At 43.4% G+C, this 21,242-nt stretch overlaps 1 protein-coding gene across 1 annotated transcript in view; it reads right to left on the reverse strand.

The window, feature by feature from the left end:
* LOC141082716 (uncharacterized) overlaps positions 1-21,242 on the reverse strand; it is a 59,407-nt gene that overhangs the window by 35,873 nt on the left and 2,292 nt on the right. Inside the window, exon 2 of the mRNA XM_073566649.1 lies at positions 17,967-18,290. Coding sequence (XP_073422750.1) covers positions 17,967-18,290 — 324 coding nt within the window. The remainder of the gene's footprint in view (positions 1-17,966; positions 18,291-21,242) is intronic.

The raw sequence follows: 21,242 nt of genomic DNA on the forward strand, positions 1-21,242 counted from the left end.
GAAGTCCCATCATCCGGCCTATGTGTTGAATGTAAGAAAAAATATATATATACTACATACATACTACATGCTACATACATACTACATACATGCTACATACATGCAACATATATACTACATGCATGCAACATACATACATACTGCATATATACCACATGCATACTACATATATACTACATGCATGCAACATGCATACTACATATATACCACATATATACTACATGCATGCAACATGCATTCTACATATATACCACATATGTCGGGGGGCTGTGCCGACTGTCCGTGGGTCTGTGCCGACTGCCCGGGGGTCTGTACCGGCCTGCCGGGGGGCTGTGCCGGCCTGCCGGTGGTCTGTACCGACTGTCCGGGGGTCTGTGCAGGCTGCGGGGGTCTGTACCGGCCTGCCGGGGGGCTGTGCCGGCCTGCCGGTGGTCTGTACCGACTGTCCGGGGGTCTGAGCGGACGGCCGGGGGTCTGTACCGGCTTGCCGGGGGCTGTGCCGGCCTGCCGGTGGTCTGTACCGACTGTCCGGGGGTCTGAGCGGACTGCCGGGGGTCTGTACCGGCCTGCAGGGGGTCTGTGCCGGCCTGCCTGGGGGCTGTGCTGGCCTGCCGGTGGTCTGTACCGACTGTGCGGGGGTCTGTGAAGGCTGCGGGGGTCTGTACCGGCCTGCCGGGGGGCTGTGCCGGCCTGCCGGTGGTCTGTACCGACTGTCCGGGGGTCTGTGCAGGCTGCGGGGGTCTGTACCGGCCTGTCGGGGGGGGCTGTGCCAGCCTGCCGGTGGTCTGTACGGACTGTCCGGGGGTCTGAGCGGACTGCCGGGGGTCTGTACCGGCCTGCCGGGGGGCTGTGCCGGCCTGCCGGTGGTCTGTACCGACTGTCCGGGGGTCTGAGCAGACTGCCGGGGGTCTGTACCGGCCTGCCGGGGGTCTGTACCGGCCTGCCGGGGGGCTGTGCTGGCCTGCCGGGGGTCTATACCAACTGTCCGGGGGTCTGAGCATACTCACCATCACTTGTCACTTTGATCCCCGAAGCCATATTGGTATATTGGTGCTTTGTTATTTTAATATTTATTCCATAGATGACAATGGCTTCGGGGATCAAAGTGACAAGTGATGGTGAGTATGTACTCTATGTTATATGTACTGTATGTCTATATGTATGTATTGTATGAATGTATTGTATGTAGTATATATGTATGTTGCATGCATGTAGTATATATGTAGTATGCATGTTGCATGCATGTGGTATATATGTAGTATGTATGTAGTATGTAAGTTGCATGTAGTATATATGTATTATATATATGTTGCATGCATGTGGTATATATGTAGTATATATGTTTGTTGCATGCATGTAGTATATATGTGGTATATATATAGTCTGCATGTTGCATGCATGTGGTATATATGTAGTATGTATGTTGCATGCATGTAGTATATATGTAGTATGCATGTTGCATGCAATATATATGTATGTTGCATGCATGTAGTATATATGTGGTATATATGTAGTATGCATGTTGCATGCATGTAGTATATATGTTGTATATATGTATGTTGCATGCATGTAGTATATATGTAGTATGTATGTTGCATGTAGTATATATGTATGTTGCATGCATGTGGTATATATGTAGTATGCATGAAGTATATATGTGGTATATATGTAGTTTCCATGTTGCATGCATGTGGTATATATGTAGTATGTATGTATGTTGCATGCATGTAGTATGCATGTTGCATGTAGTATATATGTATGTTGCATGCATGTAGTATATATGTAGTATGTATGTTGCATGTAGTATATATGTAGTATATATGTATGTTGCATGCATGTAGTATATGTGTGGTATATATGTAGTATGTATGTAGTATGTATATATGTAGTATATATGTAGTATGTATGTTGCATGCATGTAGTATGTATGTAGCATGTATGTAGTATGTATGTAGCATGTAGTATGTATGTAGTATGTATTTTTTTTTTTTACATTCAACACATAGGCCGGATGATGGGACTACTACTGTCCCATCATTGGCTAATGTGTCAATCACCGTCATGGTAGCAGGCATCGCCCGATGGGACTTGTAGTTCCATCGGACGATCCTGCACAGACCCCCGCAGCCTGCTCAGACCCCCGGACAGTTGGTATAGACCCCCGGCAGGCCAGCACAGCCCCCCGGCAGGCCGGTACAGACCCCCGGCAGGCCGGTACAGACCCCCGGCAGTCCGCTCAGACCCCCGGACAGTCGGTACAGACCACCGGTAGGCCGGCACAGCCCCCCCGGCAGGCCGGTACAGACCCCCGGCAGTCCGCTCAGACCCCCGGACAGTCCGTACAGACCACCGGCAGGCTGGCACAGCCCCCCGACAGGCCGGTACAGACCCCCGCAGCCTGCACAGACCCCCGGACAGTCGGTACAGACCACCGGCAGGCCGGCACAGCCCCCCGGCAGGCCGGTACAGACCCCCGCAGCCTGCACAGACCCCCGGACAGTCGGTACAGACCACCGGCAGGCCGACACAGCCCCCCGGCAGGCCGGTACAGACCCCCAGGCAGTCGGCACAGACCCCCGGACAGTCGGCACAGCCCCCCGGTATATGTGGTATATATGTAGTATGCATGTTGCATGCATGTAGTATATATGCAGTATGTATGTATGTTGCATGCATGTAGTTTATATGTTGCATGTATGTAGCATGTATGTAGTATGTATGTAGCATGTAGTATGTATGTAGTATGCATTTTTTTTTTCTTACATTCAACACATAGGCCGGATGATGGGACTACTACTGTCCCATCATTGGCTAATGTGTCAATCACCGTCATGGTAGCAGGCATCGCCCGATGGGACTTGTAGTCCCATCGGACGATGCCTGCACAGACCCCCGCAGCCTGCACAGACCCCCAGACAGTCGGCACAGCCCCCCGGCAGGCCGGTACAGACCCCCGGCAGTCCGCACAGACCCCCGGGCAGTCGGCACAGACCCCGGACAGTCGGCACAGCCCCCCGGCAGGCCGGCACAGCCCCCGGCAGGCCGGTACAGACCCCCGGCAGTCCGCTCAGACCCCCGGACAGTCGGTACAGACCACCAGCAGGCCGGCACAGCCCCCCGGCAGGCCGGTACAGACCCCCGCAGCCTGCACAGACCCCCGGACAGTCGGAACAGACCACCGGCAGGCCGGCACAGCCCCCCGGCAGGCCGGTACAGACCCCCGGCAGTCGGCACAGACCCCCGGTATATGTGGTATATATGTAGTATGTATGTTGCATGCATGTAGTATATATGTGGTATATATGTAGTATGCATGTTGCATGCATGTGGTATATATGCAGTATGTATGTATGTTGCATGCATGTAGTATACACTCACTGGCCACTTTATTAGGTACACCATGCTAGTAACGGGTTGGACCCCCTTTTGCCTTCAGAACTGCCTCAATTCTTCGTGGCAGAGATTCAACAAGGTGCTGGAAGCATTCCTCAGAGATTTTGGACCATATTGACATGATGGCATCACACAGTTGGCGCAGATTTGTCGGCTGCACATCCCTGATGCGAATCTCCCATTCCACCACATCCCAAAGATGCTCTATTGGATTGAGATCTGGTGACTGAGGAGGCCATTTGAGTACAGTGAACTCATTGTCATGTTCAAGAAACCAATCTGAGATGATTCGAGCTTTATGACATGGCGCATTATCCTGCTGAAAGTAGCCATCAGATGTTGGGTACATTGTGGTCATAAAGGGATGGACATGGTCAGCAACAATACTCAGGTAGGCTGTGGCGTTGCAACGATGCTCAATTGGTACCAAGGGGCCCAAAGAGTGCCAAGAAAAAATTCCCCACACCATGACACCACCACCACCAGCCTGAACCGTTGATACAAGGCAGGATGGATCCATGCTTTCATGTTGTTTACGCCAAATTCTGACCCTACCATCCGAATGTCGCAGCAGAAATCGAGACTCATCAGACCAGGCAACGTTTTTCCAATCTTCTACTGTCCAATTTCGATGAGCTTGTGCAAATTGTAGCCTCAGTTTCCTGTTCTTAGCTGAGAGGAGTGGTACCCGGTGTGGTCTTCTGCTGCTGTAGCCCATCTGCCTCAAAGTTCGACGCACTGTGCGTTCAGAGATGCTCTTCTGCCTACCTTGGTTGTAACGGGTGGCAATTTGAGTCACTGTTGCCTTTCTATCAGCTCGAACCAGTCTGCCCATTCTCCTCTGACCTCTGGCATCAACAAGGCATTTCCGGCCACAGAACTGCCGCTCACTGGATTTTTTTTCTTTTTCGGACCATTCTCTGTAAACCCTAGAGATGGTTGTGCGTGAAAATCCCAGTAGATCAGCAGTTTCTGAAATACTCAGACCAGCCCTTCTGGCACCAACAATCATGCCACGTTCAAAGGCACTCAAATCACCTTTCTTCCCCATACTGATGCTCGGTATGAACTGCAGGAGATTGTCTTGACCATGTCTACATGCCTAAATGCACTGAGTTGCCGCCATGTGATTGGCTGATTAGAAATTAAGTCTTAACACACAGTTGGACAGGTGTACCTAATAAAGTGGCCAGTGAGTGTATATGTTGCATGTATGTAGTATGTACAGTGGGGCAAAAAAGTATTTAGTCAGTCAGCAATAGTGCAAGTTCCACCACTTAAAAAGATGAGAGGCGTCTGTAATTTACATCATAGGTAGACCTCAACTATGGGAGACAAACTGAGAAAAAAAATCCAGAAAATCACATTGTCTGTTTTTGTTTCATTTTATTTGCATATTATGGTGGAAAATAAGTATTTGGTCAGAAACAAGCAATCAAGATTTCTGGCTCTCACAGACCTGTAACTTCTTCTTTAAGAGTCTCCTCTTTCCTCCACTCATTACCTGCAGTAATGGCACCTGTTTAAACTTGTTATCAGTATAAAAAGACACCTGTGCACACCCTCAAACAGTCTGACTCCAAACTCCACTATGGTGAAGACCAAAGAGCTGTCAAAGGACACCAGAAACAAAATTGTAGCCCTGCACCAGGCTGGGAAGACTGAATCTGCAATAGCCAACCAGCTTGGAGTGAAGAAATCAACTGTTGGAGCAATAATTAGAAAATGGAAGACATACAAGACCACTGATAATCTCCCTCGATCTGGTGCTCCACGCAAAATCCCACCCCGTGGGGTCAGAATGATCACAAGAACGGTGAGCAAAAATCCCAGAACCACGCGGGGGGACCTAGTGAATGAACTGCAGAGAGCTGGGACCAATGTAACAAGGCCTACCATAAGTAACACACTACGCCACCATGGACTCAGATCCTGCAGTGCCAGACGTGTCCCACTGCTTAAGCCTGTACATGTCCGGGCCCGTCTGAAGTTTGCTAGAGAGCATTTGGATGATCCAGAGGAGTTTTGGGAGAATGTCCTATGGTCTGATGAAACCAAACTGGAACTGTTTGGTAGAAACACAACTTGTCGTGTTTGGAGGAAAAAGAATACTGAGTTGCATCCATCAAACACCATACCTACTGTAAAGCATGGTGGTGGAAACATCATGCTTTGGGGCTGTTTCTCTACAAAGGGGCCAGGACGACTGATCCGGGTACATGAAAGAATGAATGGGGCCATGTATCGTGAGATTTTGAGTGCAAACCTCCTTCCATCAGCAAGGGCATTGAAGATGAAACGTGGCTGGGTCGTTCAACATGACAATGATCCAAAGCACACCACCAGGGCAACGAAGGAGTGGCTTCGTAAGAAGCATTTCAAGGTCCTGGAGTGGCCTAGCCAGTCTCCAGATCTCAACCCTATAGAAAACCTTTGGAGGGAGTTGAAAGTCTGTGTTGCCAAGCGAAAAGCCAAAAACATCTCTGCTCTAGAGGAGATCTGCATGGAGGAATGGGCCAACATACCAACAACAGTGTGTGGCAACCTTGTGAAGACTTACAGAAAACGTTTGACCTCTGTCACTGCCAACAAAGGATATATCACAAAGTATTGAGATGAAATTTTGTTTCTGACCAAATACTTATTTTCCACCATAATATGCAAATAAAATGAAACAAAAACAGACAATGTGATTTTCTGGATTTTTTTTTCTCAGTTTGTCTCCCATAGTTGAGGTCTACCTATGATGTAAATTACAGACGCCTCTCATCTTTTTAAGTGGTGGAACTTGCACTATTGCTGACTGACTAAATACTTTTTTTCCCCACCGTATGTAGCATGTAGTATGTATGTAGTATGTATTTTTTTTTTTTTTACATTCAACACATAGGCTGGATGATGGGACTTCTACTGTCCCATCATTGGCTAATGTGTCAATCACTGTCATGGTAGCAGGCATCGCCCGATGGGACTTGCAGTCCCATCGGACGATGCCTGCACAGACCCCCGCAGCCTGCACAGACCCCCCGGACAGTCGGCACAGCCCCCCGACAGGCCAGCACAGCCCCCGGCAGGCCGGTACAGACCCCCAGCAGTCGGCACAGACCCCCAGGCAGTCAGCACAGACCCCCGGACAGTCGGCACAGCCCCCCGGCAGGCCGGCACAGACGTCATTTCAGCAGCCAATCAGAGCCACAGCAGTGGCTCTTTGCATTATGGGAAATTCCGATTCCGATATCGGATATTGAAAAAATATCGGTACTCGGTATCGGAATTCCGATACAGCGAATATCGGCCGATACCCGATATTTGCAGTATCAGAATGCTCAACACTAGTAATCACCCCTTGTATAGGTCACGGCCTGGATGCCCCTTAACAAGATGTGCCTTCACATCCCTCCTGCTGACGAACAGGTCAGAAATTTCCTTGAAGTCCTGGATAAACCCGAACACCCCTTTTCTGTGTCAAAATTCAGGACCTTGCCCCACCCTATGGGGTCACTCCGCTCCATCCGTTCAGCACAGGTTAGACACTTGTCTTGCAGGTCCCGATCTATTCCTGCTAACCGCTGCTCCTGCCTCTCCCTCCTCTCCTTTGCAAACTGCAGGAACTGCTGGTTGCAGATTTCTTCTCGCATCAAAGGGTATCCCCTGGCCCTGGCCTCCAGGGTTTCCCGAGTGGTGTCATCATGACGGCCTCTGCCTACAGAGGGTGGCTGCAGTATCATGAGGGGCTCCAGTATTTCCCCCTGGGGGTGGTTTCCCGGTCCCATGCTATGTCCAGCACCACCTGACCAGATTTTGGGTCAGGCGGGGACCCGATGGAGCCTAAGCGGACTTCCCGGGACACAGGGGTGGTGGCTGTACCGGAATCCTCGGGGTCACATGGCGCCACTGCAGGTGTCAACGGCAGGAAGACTGAGGAGTCTGCAGGCTCTGATTATGGAGAGCCGCTCTCAGGGGCTGATGGTGGCGCCTCCTGGGTGATGACAGCGGCTTCCAGCAGAGGATTCAGGGCGACGGCTGCGGCGGGTACTGGCAATGATGTTACTGGTGCAGTGGGGGCAGCAGTTGCCGCTGTGATGAGACTTGTGCAGCATCGGTGGGTACTAGATCCGTGGCAGCGAGTACCGATGGGGAGGGTACTCCTTCAGCAGACCCCTCCTGGGCGTGCAGCCTCCGTTGCTTCAGCAAGGCCTGCCTTATCTGCAGGCTGCGGTTCAGCTGGGCAATCTCTTCCTCCAGCTGTTCCAGGTCCATGGTCTCCAGCGGGTCAGAGCCTGTGACCATAATGCCAGGGGAGAGGTGTTCTTCTCCACCACACTCTTCAGGCCTCCGTCTGTTCTCCATCATGGCTGCCTGGGGTTGTGGCTTCTTCCTGGCTCTTCTTCCCACCGCTGAGCTTCTCTCCCCCTTCTGGGGGCGGTACCACTTCCCCTTTCCACCATACCAGGCCAAGACCTGGACTCCTCTGGGCATCGGCCATGGCGCTGTAGCATAAAAATATATGTAGGAGAGGCCCAGGATGGTTCGGTCCTTTTTCTGAGTGCCACCCACGCTGACAAGCCTCTCAGCACTGCCATGGCGGCCATTTTTAGAGTCCAATTTACAGTTCATTTTATCCGTTCTTTTGCACATTTTCAGGCAATTTTAAATGCATAAAATCTTCAGCACACAGGACCCGGTGAAACCGGGCTTTGTCATCCTGTTCGTGATGCCAAAAATGACATGCCCCAGGGGCCGTGGGATACTCGGTATCGGACTGGTCATCTTAAAGGGATGTGTCACAGTGGCAGAGACCCAGTCCGTGGCCCCAGGCGGTCATGTAAAATGGCAATATTAATTAGGAATAGAGTTTATGTAGAGATTCGTGACGCCACCTGTGGTGTTCTGGTCAGTAATGACCAGCGCTGCTGTGTTGCTTCTCTGGGACAGATGTTATGGTGCAGCAGAGTTGTTAAAGCTCTCCACAGGTAGAGCTGTATTCCCAGGGCAGAAGAGATGAATTTGTAGATGGTGAGGTAGTGTGGACAGGAAGATGTAGCAGAGCTGGGTGAAAGGCGCAGAAAAGGGGACAAATGACTCAGTTGCATGTAGTTCCAAGGGCTTTACTCACAATTCTGTTTGCGATACAGATGCCCGCTTCAGTGCTGTGTTCTCCAGGTGAGGGGTCCAGACAACTTCCAGATAAGATGAAGTACACCCTTCCAACCTTCCATGTCAGTATGTACCTTTCTTGGCCGTCTCCACACAATATGCTGCTTTTCCACTTTCCTTCCACTTCAGCACTTCACAATTATCGCTCTAGGCCAGCAGCTGCAAATTCTGTCAAACAACGCGTACCCTTCCGTTTCTGTGATCCTAAATAGCTGCCTTTCCAGTTTGAATAACTGTGGTAGGGGCGATGGTCCATAAAGTAACCAAAGCTATTGGCCTACTAGTAGCACGCTGAGATATGCTAGCTAGGCCCTTTGCGACCAGTTTCTCCCTCCACCTGACCTGCAGTCAGTGTGGATAAGGGACCAGGGCCGGTTTTAGGCAAAGTGGGGCCATAGGCAAAGTTTAAAATGGGGCCCCAAATGCTGACATATTGCACATCACACAGAAGCATTTCGATTGTATTTACATGCGCTGAGTTCAGGTCGCTAAACGAGTGTGATCGACAATATTGAAGTCGTTCAACCCTTGTTTCCCGGCTTCGTTCCACCAACTGAGAAAGAATGACGGGAACAGAACAATCACTAATGGATCACTAACAGATCACCATACAGTATCATGTTATCAGCAGCACATCTAGAGTTTACACCCCATAGTCCTCCATATAATATAATGTCCCCCATAGTCCTCCATATAGTATAATATACTCCTCAGTCCTCCACATAGTATAATACACTCCCCATAGTCCTCAATATAGTATAATAGACTCCTCATAGCCCTCCATTAAAATACACTGCTCAGTCCTCCATATAGTATTATACACTCCTCATAGTGCTCCATATAGTATAATGCACCGCCATAGTCATCCATGTAGTACAATTCACTTCCCATAGTATATAGTTCTTCATATAGTATAATATATTCCCCCATAGTCCTCGATACAGTATAATGCAGCCCACGTATAGCATAATGCAGCCACCTCACAGAGTATAATGCAGCCCCGTCAAACAATATAATGTAACCCCCATATAATATAATGCAGCCACCCCTTAGCGCATAATGCAGCTACCCCTCAGAGTATAATGCAGCCACTACACAGAATATAATGTAACCCCCCTTATAATATAATGCAGCCCCTCCATAGAATATATGCAACCCCCTCATAGAGTATAATGCAGCCCCTTATATAGTATAATATAGCCCTTCCAAATAATACAATGTGGTCCTCCTCATATTGTAAAATGCAGCCCCCATAGAATATAATAAAGCCCCCATAGAATATAATCTAGCCACCCATAGAGTACAATGTAGCCTCCTCATATAGTATAATGTAACCCCCCTCATAGAGTATGATGCAATCACCCCCCATAGAATATAATAAATATAATACAGCCCCCCATAGAATATAATGTAGCCCCAAATAGAATATAATGCAGCCCACCTCCCCATAGAGTATAATGTAACCCCCCATATTATATAACACAGCCTTCCCCATAGCATATAATGTAAAATGTACCCCGCTTGGTATATAACACAGCTGCATAGTATATAGCCCAGCACCACATGGTATATAGTCCAGCCCCACATAGTATATAGCCCAGCATGGTATATAGCCCAGCACAGTATATAGCCTAGCATAGTATATAGCCCAGCATGATATATAACCCAGCATGGTATATAGCCCAACATGGTATATAGCACAGCACCACATGGTATATAGCCCAGCATAGTATATAGCCCAGCATAGTATAGCCCAACATGGCATATAGCCCAGCACCACATGATATATAGCCCAGCATAGTATATAGCCCAGCATGGTATAAAGCCCAGCATGGTATATAGCCCAGTACCACATGGTATATAGCCCAGCATAGTATATAGCCCAGCATAGTATATTATAGTTCAGCATGGTATATAGTCCAGCACGGTATATAGCCCAGCATAGTATACAGCCCAGCATGGTATATAATCCAGCATGGTATATAGCCCAGCATGGTATATAGCCGCCCCCCCTGAATGGCCCCACAGTCCAGTACTCACACTGATATATAAAAAAAAAACAAACAAAAAAACACTCTCCTCACCTTCTCTTCGCGCCCGCGCTGTTCCCGGCTCCTGTCTCCTGCTCTGCCTGGCACACAGTGAGAGCGCGATGACATCATCACGCACCCACTGTGTCAGAGGCAGAGCGGGGAATGATGGGAAAGGGAGCGTCGGCTGATGCTCTCTCCTCCATCATTGCTTTGAACTGTACTGGCAGTTGCCGGTATAGTTCAATGCGGCGGGGGTGAGTGGGCGCTGGGGGCAGGCGGGCCCCCTGCCTCCCAGGGGCCCCATAGCAGCTGCGTGATGTGCCGCTAGCTGGGGGCCCCTGGGGGAGTGGGGGCCCTAGGAAGCTGCCTGGTCTGCCTGCCCACAATGTCGGCCCTGTAAGGGACCCACGGGGAGTATGCTCCAGCCGCGTCCCAAAAGAACCTTCTTTCAGTTTAGGGAGCTTTCTTAATAATCCAATCCATCCAGCAGCCTCTAATCTGTAAAGCTGCTGCAGACATGTCCTTTTCCTTCCCTCCCTCTGAGGGAATTCCAACCTTACTTCCTACAATCTTCCCTCTATAACCTCCCAGCACTCTTCGTGTTCCAAGCAGGGTCCAGAATGGGTGCTCTGCTACACTACTTGTGTGTGTGTGGGATGTGGGATGAAATGACGGTCGGGTGTCTCCACCTTACCTGGTTGTGGGATACCACACCTCTGGGTGAGGTGCAGTACCTCTGTGGCAACTGGACCCTCAGAGGCGAAACATTGGCAGAGGGATGACAGCCCCTCTGCCCTTGGATCAGAGACCACTTGGGGTCCCAAGCATTGCCATGGTGACCTGATGTTTTCATGACGACATCCGGGTCACCAGAACTAAGAAAGTTGCTTGATCATGCGCAGTCATGATCAGCAACTTTCTCTGTCAGTGCAGCGCTGACAGTTTGCATAGTAAGGGGATGCTGCTGCATCCCCATAATATATAAGCGATCAGCCTGCAATATATGATAGTCTCATAGTGGGACAAAGTAAAGTATAAAAAAGTAAACATTTTTTTAAAAATAATTGTAAAAACATCTATACTATAAACGGCTAAGCATCACTCTGTCCGAAGCCTTTATAGACTGTGCAAGCGCGACGCTCCAGACAGAATGAGGCAGCCAGCGGTGAGGAGTGTGTATGGCGTCGGAGATGGCGGTACGCATACACACTGCATACCGCTATGTCCGGCGCCATACTTACATACTTATCTGACCGGGAGGAACGTTCCCGCTCTTATCTTATGAAAAAAATAAAAAATTACACATATTTGGTATCGCCATGTCCGGAACAACTTGACCTATAAAAGTGTCTCACTAATTAACCCCTTTAGTGAACACCACAAAAAAAAACAAGACAAAATACAATGCTTTATCATCATGCCTCTGAGCAAAAAGTGTAATAAAACGCAATCACAAAGAAGGATATAAATAAACATGGTACCGCTGAAAACGTCATCTTGTCTCGCAACAAACAAGGTGCCATACAGCTCCATCAGTGGAGAAATAAAAAATTTATAGCTCTCAGAATAAAGCGATGGAAAAATATTTTTTCTATAAAAGTTTTTATTGTGTAAAACCGCCACAACATAAAAAAAGATAAAAATGAGGTATTGCTGTATTACTTCTGAACTGAAGAATAAAACTCACTTATCAATTTTATCACATGCGGAATTACATAAATCCCCCTAAAAAAAATCCTGAATTGACGGTTTTTGTTCATTCTGCCTCCCAAAAATCGCAAAACATAGCGATCAAAAAAGTAATTTGTATGAAAAAATGTTAACTCGTTCCGTAAAAAACAAGCCCTCACTTGACTCTGTGGGCCAAAATATGAAAAAATTAAAGCTCTCAAAATATGGTGATGCAAAAAACAGTTTTTTGCAATAAAATGCGTCTATTAGCATGTGAAAGCAGCCAAACATAAAAACCAGATATAAATCTGGTATCATTGTAATCGCACCGACTCAAAGAATAAAATCGCCTAATCCTTATACCTCACAAGGAACTGCTTAAAAATAAATAAAACCAATTCTTCACATGCTGTTGATTTTTTCACTCTGCCTCCTAAAGATCGCAGTAAGGTTCGGCGCACATTTATCCTGCACTCTGCACTGAGCGCTTACACTACAAATCTCTGAAATATGTGATTCAGACAGAACAGTCGGTGAAAGATTCCTTATAGTGAAGCAGTTGGAGGCACTGTGGACGCAGTCTGACCTGTGATCTGCTGGTGTCCGTCTTTTTAGGATTGCATAAAAGTGCAGTCGGCCACATTTTTGTGCACTTCTGAAAAGAAGGACACAGCTGAACAGATTCCAGAAGGAGTCCACAGTAAAAACTAAAGACAGAAACATGACAAAACACTCTACAGTAAATAAGTAAATAGCATAGTGCATGAAACTAATGTATGGTAATTTAGTTAAAATGTTTTTTGATTGAATAAATGTGCTGTTGGCCTCAGTTTTGTGCATTTCTTAAAAGAAGGACACTGCTGAACAAAGGCCAGACAGAGTCAAGAGTAACTCTGTTGCCTCACTATAGTTATGGATCCCTCGGGTGTTCCACCTAAATCACGTCACTCAGAAATTTAGGTAGAAACCCCAAAGTAAGTGATCAGTGTAGAGCGATGGATAAATGTGATCCCAAAAGTTATCTAAAATGTTCTCAATAAAAGTGTTAACTCAATCAACAATAAAATTAAGTCCCCACTCAGGTCCGTCATCTGTTAACGGAAATATAGGAGGTTTCCACATTACTGGTAGTTCAAAAGCTCTGGAAAAGCAAAATGGCTCCTCACCCACCAAAAGAAATTTAGCAAATTTTCTGCTCCCAAATCCAAATGTCCCCTCCCTTCTGAGCCCCACAGTTTACCTAAACCACATACAGTGGGGAAAAAAAGTATTTAGTCAGTCAGCAATAGTGCAAGTTCCACCACTTAAAAAGATGAGAGGCGTCTGTAATTTACATCATAGGTAGACCTCAACTATGGGAGACAAACTGAGAAAAAAAAATCCAGAAAATCACATTGTCTGTTTTTTTTTCATTTTATTTGCATATTATGGTGGAAAATAAGTATTTGGTCAGAAACAAGCAATCAAGATTTCTGGCTCTCACAGACCTGTAACTTCTTCTTTAAGAGTCTCCTCTTTCCTCCACTCATTACCTGTAGTAATGGCACCTGTTTAAACTTGTTATCAGTATAAAAAGACACCTGTGCACACCCTCAAACAGTCTGACTCCAAACTCCAGTATGGTGAAGACCAAAGAGCTGTCAAAGGACACCAGAAACAAAATTGTAGCCCTGCACCAGGCTGGGAAGACTGAATCTGCAATAGCCAACCAGCTTGGAGTGAAGAAATCAACTGTGGGTGCAATAATTAGAAAATGGAAGACATACAAGACCACTGATAATCTCCCTCGATCTGGTGCTCCACGCAAAATCCCACCCCGTGGGGTCAGAATGATCACAAGAACGGTGAGCAAAAATCCCAGAACCACGCGGGGGGACCTAGTGAATGAACTGCAGAGAGCTGGGACCAATGTAACAAGGCCTACCATAAGTAACACACTATGCCACCATGGACTCAGATCCTGCAGTGCCAGACGTGTCCCACTGCTTAAGCCTGTACATGTCCGGGTCCGTCTGAAGTTTGCTAGAGAGCATTTGGATGATCCAGAGGAGTTTTGGGAGAATGTCCTATGGTCTGATGAAACCAAACTGGAACTGTTTGGTAGAAACACAACTTGTCGTGTTTGGAGGAAAAAGAATACTGAGTAGCATCCATCAAACACCATACCTACTGTAAAGCATGGTGGTGGAAACATCATGCTTTGGGGCTGTTTCTCTGCAAAGGGGCCAGGACGACTGATCCGGGTACATGAAAGAATGAATGGGGCCATGTATCGTGAGATTTTGAGTGCAAACCTCCTTCCATCAGCAAGGGCATTGAAGATGAAACGTGGCTGGGTCTTTCAACATGACAATGATCCAAAGCACACCGCCAGGGCAATGAAGGAGTGGCTTCGTAAGAAGCATTTCAAGGTCCTGGAGTGGCCTAGCCAGTCTCCAGATCTCAACCCTATAGAAAACCTTTGGAGGGATTGAAAGTCCGTGTTGCCAAGCGAAAAGCCAAAAACATCACTGCTCTAGAGGAGATCTGCATGGAGGAATGGGCCAACATACCAACAACAGTGTGTGGCAACCTTGTGAAGACTTACAGAAAACGTTTGACCTCTGTCATTGCCAACAAAGGATATATCACAAAGTATTGAGATGAAATTTTGTTTCTGACCAAATACTTATTTTCCACCATAATATGCAAATAAAATGAAAAAAAAAACAGACAATGTGATTTTCTGGATTTTTTTTTCTCAGTTTGTCTCCCATAGTTGAGGTCTACCTATGATGTAAATTACAGACGCCTCTCATCTTTTTAAGTGGTGGAACTTGCACTATTGCTGACTGACTAAATACTTTTTTTCCCCACTGTATAGCATCCACATGTTTAGCATTTCTGAAGCTAAGAGAGTCCGCCTCCAGAAGCACAGGCTGGGCATAACGTACTGGTGAATGCAAAGTATTGGTGACTACAGTGCACTGCTTGCTACAATGGCATTCATTGCTGCTTGTTTCGGGAAAATACTCATGGAGTCAAAATTGGCACTACACCTGTAGATAAATTCCCAAAGGGGTATAATTTCCAAAATGGGGTCATTTGAGGGGGAGATTCTACTCTTCAAGCAATTAAGGCTCTTTATATGAAGTACGCAAACTGTTCTAGGAAAGTCTGCGCTTCCGTCCCTCCCGAGTCTCTCCGTATGGTTAAGTAGTATGTACAGCCACATATGGGGTATTGCCACAATGAGGAGAAATTTAAAATGTGGGGCTAAAACAAAATTTTGGTTGTAATTTTTTCTTCATTGCCCAATGGTATAAAATTCTGTGACACACCCGTGGTGTCAATATGATCACTGCACTCCTAGATGAATTCATTGATAGGTGTAGTTCATAAAATGGGGTCACTTATGGAGGGTTCTACTGTTCTGACATCTCCTCTCAGTGGGTCATGGCACCTACAAAACCATAGCAGTAAAATCTGGCTCTCCTTGCCTTCTGACCTTTGTACTGTGCCTGAAAGATATTTACCGATTACATTTAGGATATTGGCACAATCACAAAGAAATGGATGTCAGTTTGTTGTAAAAAAATAAAAAATCCTATTAGCCCTTAGAAAAATTAAAAACTTGGGGCAACAACATTTTAGTGGTAAAAATTTAGTTTAATCTTTCTTCACCACTCAGTGGTATAAAATTCTGTGAGGCACATGTGGTGTCAGTATGATTAGTGCAACACTAGATGAATTCATTTTGGAGTGTAGTTTGTAAAACGAGTTCACATATAGCAGGTTTCTGTTGTTCTGGCACCTCAGGGGCTCTGCCAATGTAACATGGCACCCGCAAACTATTCCAGCAAAATCTGAACTTTAATATGGCGCTTCTTCCCTTCTGAGATTTACACTGTGGTTTAAAAGTAGTATTCCCCCACATATGGGGTATCGGCATACTCAAGAGAAATTGAACAACAAGTTGCATGATGCAATTTCTCCTGTTACCCTTATGAAAATATGAAAATGCAAGATTTGGGCCAAAATTACATTTTTGTGGAGAAAATTTGTTTTTTTTTTATTTTCACAGCTCAACGTTATAAACTTCTGTGAAGCACATGCGGGTTCAAGGTACTCACCAAACATCTAAATACATTCCTTGAGGGGTATAGTTTCCAAAATGGGTTCACTTTTGAGAGGTTTCTACTTTTTTAAGCACATCAGGGGCTCTCCAAATGGGACATGACGTCTGCTAATGATTCCAGGAAATTATATATTCAAAAAGTCAAATGACGTTCCTTTCTTTCTGAGCCCTGCCGTGCACCCAAACAGTAGTTTTCTCCCTCATATGGGGTGTTGGCGTACTCAGGAGAAATTATACTACAAATTGTATAATGCAATTTCTCCTGTCACCCTTATAAAAATGCAACATTTGGGGTTAAAACATATTTGTGGGGAAAATGTGATTTTTTTTATTTTCATGACTCAATGTTATAAACTTCTGTGAAGCACCTGAGGGTTCAATGTGCTCACCACACATCTAGATCAGGAGAAACTACCCAAAAAATTTTGGGGTCCATTTTTTCTTGTTATCCTTATCAAAATAAAAAAAATTTGGATCTGAATTAAATTTTTTGAAAAAAAAGTAAAAGTTCATTTTTTTTCCACATTCCAAAAGTCCCTGTGAAGGACCTGAAGGGTTAATAAACTTCTTGAATGTGGTTTTGAGCACCTTGATTGGCGCAGTTTTTAGAAAGTGTCACTTTTGGGAATTTTCTGTCACATAGACTCCTGAAAGTGACTTCAAATGTGATGTGGTCCCTTGTAAATGTTGTTGGAAAAATGAAAAATCGCTGGTCAACCTTTAACCCTTATAACTTCCTAACAAAAAAAATTGGTTCCACAATTGTGCTGATGTAAAGTAGACATGTGGGAAATGTTACTTATTAAGTTTTTTGTGTGCCGAATCTCTGTGATTTAAAGGCAAGAAAATACAAAGTTGGAGAATTGCAAAATTTTCAAAATTTTCACCAAATTTCCATTTTCTTCAGAAATAAACGCAAGTTATATGAATGAAATTTTACTAGTAACATGAAGTACAATATGTCATGAGAAAACAATGTCAGAATCACCGGGATCTGTTAAAGCATTACAGAGTTATAACCACATAAAGGGACAGTGGTCTGAATTGTAAAAATTGGCCCGGTCATTAACGTGCAAACCACCCTCGGGGGTGAAGGGGTTAATAGAGGAGGATTTTTTGAAAACTGAAAATACCCTGATGAGGCATCATACATTGGCTAGAGCCAAAGAACACTATGAGACAAGTTAAGATAATGTACAATGTAAACATAATTGTTAACATTCATAATTTTTCCTATTTGTTCTGTTCATATCTGTTTCATTTTGCACTTTCACCTAATAACCTTGTAATTCGGATCTTCGGAACTTGTGATATCTCAATCATCATAACTACAAGTAGAAGAACCATTGAGATAAGCGTCAATCATCCTGTCCTGGACAACACCTGACATAAATTATCAAATTGACATTTTTACACTAATTCTCGATCAACACATTTTTCAAAAAAATTAAATTTTTATGAACTTTGTGTTAAATTATCATTTGAATAATGACAAATATATATTACCAAATGCAATCTAAAACTTTTTTTGTATGATAGATAGATATGAGATAGGTAGATAATTTAGCTAGACAGACAGACAGATGTATTCTTACCTGTCACAATTAAAGTGCTGGCTAGACTGAAGGTCGGGTCCAGTCCCGATAAAGAGCAGTAATACACCCCGGAGTCAGATGTACGGACATTTCTAATCTCCATGCTGACTAAAGCCATATTTCTACAGTAGACATGATATCTAGTCTTGTCTTGTGCGTAACATCCACTTCGTGGCACGGACTCTAATCCCCCGTCCTCTTTCTCTTTGTACCATTGAACATCATTGCGTTTCTTAGCAAGGTCACATGTGATGTTAATGTTCTTGCCTTTTTCTACAAAGAGAACATGTGAAAAATCTGGGATGCTTTCATCTGTACATGTACCTGGGGGGACACAATGTTCTGTTATTTGAATTGAAGGTCACATAAAATTATGCAATATAGTTATCTATCTATCTATCTATCTATCTATCATCTATTATCTGTCTATCTATCATCTATTATCTATCATCTATCTATCTATTATCTATCTATTATCTATCTATCTATCATCTATTATCTGTCTATCTATCATCTATTATCTATCATCTATCTATCTATTATCTATCTATTATCTATCTATCTATCTATCATCTATCTATCATCTATCTATATATCATCTATCTATTATCTTTCTATAATCTATCTATCATCTATCTATCTATAATCTATTATCTATCTATTATCTATCTATCTATCATCTATCTATCTATAATCTATTATCTATATATCTGTATATTATCTATCTATCTATCTATTTTCTATCTATCTATCATCTATTATCTATCTATTATCTATCTATCTATTTCCTATCTATCTATTTCCTATCTATTATCTATCTATCTATCTATCTATCTCTCTATCTATCTATTATCTATCTATTTCCTATCTATTATCTATCTATCTCTTTATCTATCTATTATCTATCTATTATCTATCTATTTATCTATCTATTATCTATCTATGTATCTATCTATCTATTATCTATCTATCTATTTCCTATCTATTATCTATCTACCTCTCTATCTATCTTTTATCTATCTATTATCTATTTATCTATCTATCTATTATCGATCTATCTATTATCTATCTATTATCTAACTATCTATATATTATCTATCTATTATCTATCATCTATCTATTATCTATCTATCTATCTCTGTCTATCTATCTATTATCTATCTATCTATTTCCTATCTATTATTTATCTATCTATCTCTGTCTATCTATCTATTATCTATTTATCTATTATCTATCTATCTATTAATCTATCTATCTATCATCTATTATCTATCTATCTATTATATATCTATTTATCTATTATTTATCTATCTATCCATCTTCTATGTATCTCACATATATCTTTATATCTATATTTATTTTTCTATACAAAGGCCCCCTGTGCAGACAGGTTTGCTTACATATTCACATTAGAAGCAATATTTGGGCACATGCTAACACATCATGGACACAGAATTACACATTACACACACATATACATAGAACAAACATACACACAAGCAAATATAAAATACACACATACAAATGCACAAACTCATTTTTGTGATGCAATTGTTAGGAGTCGGACGACCAGACAATCTTTTTTTAGTCATTCATAGTTTCAGCAGCCATTCTTCTTCATTTTTTTTTTTAAATATTTCACTATTTGAAGTTTTTGTTTTTGTGCTAGACCAATTTGTATATTTTTTAAGGTGCCCTTTGGCCAAACAAATATGTATACATTACATTGTATATTTTTATTGATTTAATCAAGAAGAAAAAGCAATCAACCTTTTTTAATGCCACATACCGATCACCATAAATAATCAGTGTTCTGTATTGTACGGGTATTAAGATTAGGGGTGATACCAAATACATTCATAGTATTTATTGATCATTTTCTGAAAGTCTAGTAAGTGTGTTTATCAGAATTGTTTTTCATAATTTTTTAATAATTTTGTTGGAAATAAATCTCATCTTTTTCTCCTTACAACATACAGGTATACAGAAATGCACTGGAACATGGAGATGTACCAGTACAATATGCCTGTAAAGAAGAATACAATTTAGGTTTTTAGTCAGGAAAAGTCCTCCTATATCTGGCAGTGCAGGCTAATTGGTAAAGCAAGTGGTTGTGAACGTGAATCTGTGGACTAGCCACAGATCAAGAATAGCAAATAACTATAACTAAAAGCAAAGAGAGACACAGGGGCTCCTGCCCCCAACCCCCTGAATTAGAGAATAAGAATATATATGAGGATAAAGTGGAATGATCAGAATCTCAGCAACCTGTAGCATCACTGGGTCCCACAGACCCTTGTGCAGATAAACCGACTGCATATGTAGAATAATTAGGAAAACACAGCACTTCTGGAATTCTGGTGGTGCACAAGTAAGATAACCAAATCAGCTGTGATGTAGAAATATGAGCACTCATATAGGTGCATTCAGGACCTTATTTATTGGATCAAGAAATTCCAGAAAAATGAGACGTTTTAGTCAATACCGGACCTTCATCAGTCATCTGGACAGTTGGGATCTGTGTGGAAGTGCACTGTGTGAAGGTCTGCAGTGTTCACTGCTAAGACAGGAAGTGTCTCATTTCTCTGGAATTTCTTCATCCAATAAATAAGTTCTTGACCACACCTATATGAGTGCCATTGCATATGTGGAATGTCAGCCCCTATTTACTTCCCTAAAGACGCTCTATTTACTGTTTGATCTTATAGATATATACAGTGATTTTCTATCTATCAGTCATCTATTATCTATTTAGATATCTATCTTATTAATCTATTATATATTATCTATCTGTCTATTATCTATTTATCTGTCTATCTACTATCTATCTGTTATCTATCTATTGTGTATCTGTTATCTACCTATTATCTATCTTTTTATCTATCTATTTATCTATCTACATAAAAAAATAAAAGAGAAAAAAGCTGTTTTTTCTCTTTTATTATTTATCCAAATGGATATTTGTTTGGAGGGCAATGCACCCTGAATCTGTATAAATAATAAAAGAGAAAAAATCTGGTCACAGCCGAAACATTGCCATATCTTATGGGCTAATAAAGTCCACATTTTTCGTCATTTATTGGAGTACTGCCTCCTTTTCTCTCTTTTATTATTTATACAAATGGATATTTGTTTGAAGGTGTGGTTCCATTTTTTTCTTCTATTATATATCTATCCATTATATACTGTATCTATCAATCATCTAATATCTAACTGTTACCTACCTATTATAATCTATCTATTACACAGGTCAACGAAAAAAAATTTTTTTTCTGG

Source organism: Dendrobates tinctorius, unplaced genomic scaffold, assembly GCF_039654945.1.
Source record: "Dendrobates tinctorius isolate UK_male_01 unplaced genomic scaffold, ASM3965494v1 ptg000019l, whole genome shotgun sequence".
NCBI lineage: Eukaryota > Metazoa > Chordata > Amphibia > Anura > Dendrobatidae > Dendrobates > Dendrobates tinctorius.